This window comes from Buceros rhinoceros, unplaced genomic scaffold (assembly GCF_000710305.1).
Source record: "Buceros rhinoceros silvestris isolate BGI_N320 unplaced genomic scaffold, ASM71030v1 scaffold15260, whole genome shotgun sequence".
NCBI classification, from domain to species: domain Eukaryota; kingdom Metazoa; phylum Chordata; class Aves; order Bucerotiformes; family Bucerotidae; genus Buceros; species Buceros rhinoceros.
In genome coordinates, this window is record NW_010390294.1 from 9,359 (window position 1) to 12,378 (window position 3,020).

At 52.9% G+C, this 3,020-nt stretch overlaps 1 protein-coding gene across 1 annotated transcript in view; it reads left to right on the forward strand.

Moving 5' to 3' along the window:
• The window catches only part of LOC104494507 (protein kinase C beta type), a gene marked incomplete at its 5' end in the record, with an annotated part of 28,317 nt that overhangs the window by 5,298 nt on the left and 19,999 nt on the right, over positions 1-3,020 (forward strand). The window contains one exon of the mRNA XM_010137359.1: positions 489-627. Within this exon, the coding sequence (XP_010135661.1) occupies positions 489-627 (139 nt within the window). The remainder of the gene's footprint in view (positions 1-488; positions 628-3,020) is intronic.

A 3,020-nucleotide genomic window follows, 5' to 3' on the forward strand; every position in this document is an offset into this window, starting at 1 on the left:
GGCTGCGAGCCGGGCCGGGAGCTCTACGGCTGAAACAGGCTCCACAAGTTGTCAGAAGAGCAAAGCTTCCGCGGGGCTGGGTTTGACGAGCAGACATTCTGCGGACGAGGATCAGAGAGAAACACGGCTGGCTTGTATTTTCCTGGGGGAGCGCAGCGCAGGTGATGCAGAGCCTTGTGCTCACCAGGCACCTCCTCACTGCCCGTGTGCTCTAACTGCACTTTGATTTTCATAGCACAAAGAACCTCTGAAATCTGTCTCCCTGCTAGACGAGAGTGTTTTCCGTCGTGCACTTAAAAGTGATTTGCCCAGCCTGGTGTTCCCGTGGGTCACAATAAACGCTGCGTCCCGACAGAGCTCAGAGTTACTTTTGCTCATTTCCCCAAACTAAGGGGCTGGCTTAGTTTGAAGCCAGAGCACCTGGAGTTGGGAAACTTGTCCCTTGGCTGGGTGCTCTTTTGCATCATCATTCTGCTTTCTCTTTGTAGAGACCTAAAGCTGGACAACGTGATGTTGGATAGCGAGGGGCACATAAAGATCGCCGACTTTGGCATGTGCAAGGAGAACATCTGGGACGGGGTGACTACCAAGACCTTCTGCGGCACTCCAGACTACATCGCTCCTGAGGTGGGTGATGCAGACAGGCTGTAGATGCTCGGTACGTGTTTCAGCAGCCTGGCCAACGCTCCTCTCCATGGGCTGACCTTGCTGTGGGCAGCGTTCTGAGAGAAATGGGGACACGAGGGAATTCACTGTCAGCCTGGACAGGTCACCCCCTCGGCACTGTCTGTCCCCCCAGGGGCTACCTTTAAGGAAGCAGTGATGCTGGATCTGCCTCTGCTGCATGACCCGCTTCTGCCTCCAAGTACAGACCGTGCCAGTCTTCCCGCTGTCCACTTTCCCTCTCTGGGTGTTTTTCCCATGTCTGTACCCCTGGCATCACCGTGCCTGTCTGATCCTTGGCACACTCAAACCCACCGCGGGCTGCTCCTCATGCTCTTCCTTGCTCCTGGAAAGATGAGCCCAGGAGCTCGGCTTTGTCCCTCGCTACATGTGGCAGCTTCCAGCACAACAGGACGGTGGGAAGAATGGAATTATCAGTGGGTGATATTTCCACGAGACGTGGAAACTTCACCTCTCTCCAGCTTGCTGCTCACAGCGTGGGGCCGTGTCTGACAGGACGAGGATCCCTGTCTATAGCTCCAGAATACCCCCTTCGTGTTTGGTTGTTGCTTCTGTGGTGGCGTCCAATGTGACACTTCCACGGAGCGCTGTGTGGGTGCAATCTAATGCCAGGCTTGTGAAGCTCAGGTAGGGAACTGTTCCCAGCGCCTGTTCCCTTATTGTAACAATATCCCTCTGAAATCTTCTCACTCGCCTGAATTTTCAATGATGAGATTAATACCCATTCATTTACATATTTTAGAGGAAGAGAGTCTCTTTGCTAGGACGTAGTCGCTTGTGTGGTAAACCACCTTGTGTTTTGCAGCAGCCAGAGAGGTCTTTAATTACTCATTCAAATGTGCGTTACGTGTCCTCATCCCACCACAATTAATATTGGTCTCTGTTGGTACGTAGCTCAGTTGCTGTCTGTGATTAATACTCTTTCAAAGCAGGACAAATGACCAGCTCTCTTGGTATTTGCTCGAGCGTTATCACTTAAACTCTTATTTTCTTCTCCTTGCTCTATTTAATTTTTTTTTCCCCCGAAGAAAACCAGAAAATGGAAATTAGGATGCAAATTACTACGATACCTGGGAACGGTACCAAAGCTGCTGCCAGTGGGTCTCAGAAGAGTGAATATACACATCCCCTACTAGTGAACGGAAAAGGGGGGGATGCGGTTCTGCCATGGTCTCCTGCGGGGTGCCCAAGCCCATGGCAGAGCAGGGTCCTGGCGGGCAGCTCCACTCCAGGGCCCTTCGGCTGGACCAGGCTCCCTCCCGTTGGGAAGCCGCAATGTTCTCAAGCCAACACGTCTTCAGGGCAAACATGTCCCGTGATTTGCTTGACCCATTTTCAGGGCTTTTTCTATTCTAAGGTACAGCTCTGCGTGCCAAGGTGACAGGAGCTGAGTGCGAATGACCTCGCGTGTGTGATTGCCTCTGGACAAAACCTGTTCTTCAGCTGTTGGGTTTTGACCTTCCCAAACGTGCAGTCAGTGACTTCACTTTACAGAGCCTGCTTTTTGCAAGGATTTCTTTTAAGCAGACTTTTCTTTTAAAGGCCTTTGTGGTGTGAACAGTTCACACCTGCATTTCCCAGAGCACTCCTGAATCATGTACAGAACAGGGGGGAGGAACTTCAAGCGTGCTCAGTCGAGGAATTTCAGAGCTGCAACTCCCCATCTGATCTTGGTGGGAAGGTCAGGCCTGACCGCAGGATGCTGTGGAAGCTCCCAGAGTCGTGTCACCGTGTTTGGGTGTGTGGCTGCAGCAGGACCAGGACAGGAGAGGAGATGGGAATCAGTCTTGTTCTCTAACCGCATCTGGGTGCTGATGCTTTCACAGAGTGGAACTCCTCTCTTCTTAGGTGGGGTGGCAGCACCCCTCCTGCATCTTGACACCCCTCCTGGTCAGACCCTGCTGGACGCTGTGGAGGTCTTTGCAAGCACAGGGGTGGCTGGACAGGAGGTTGTCCGCAGCCAGGAGCCAGGGGACTGGAGCCCTGCTCAGGATCAGGGGCAGGAGCACCAGGAGCAGACCTCTGGGGCCAGATTGCTGTGTACGTTCTCTGGCGATTAGTATACGATTTGCATTTGAGTCTAGGAATCTTTGCAGAATGGAATTCTGTAATTAGGATGAAAAAATTGTGTAATTGTTTTGCATCAGGGAACGGATGGCAAAGCCCAAGGCCTGTCAAAGCCCAAAGGCTGAAGTGACGCCCATCAGCAGCAGCCCAGCAAAGAAACCGGAGCTTGAAAGACCCTTCAAAGCAGAAAGGCGCCCATGGGAGCCCGGCTCCTCCCATGGTCCCTGGGTTGGACTGTCACCACTCCCCTACAGATGTGGCTGCGGGCC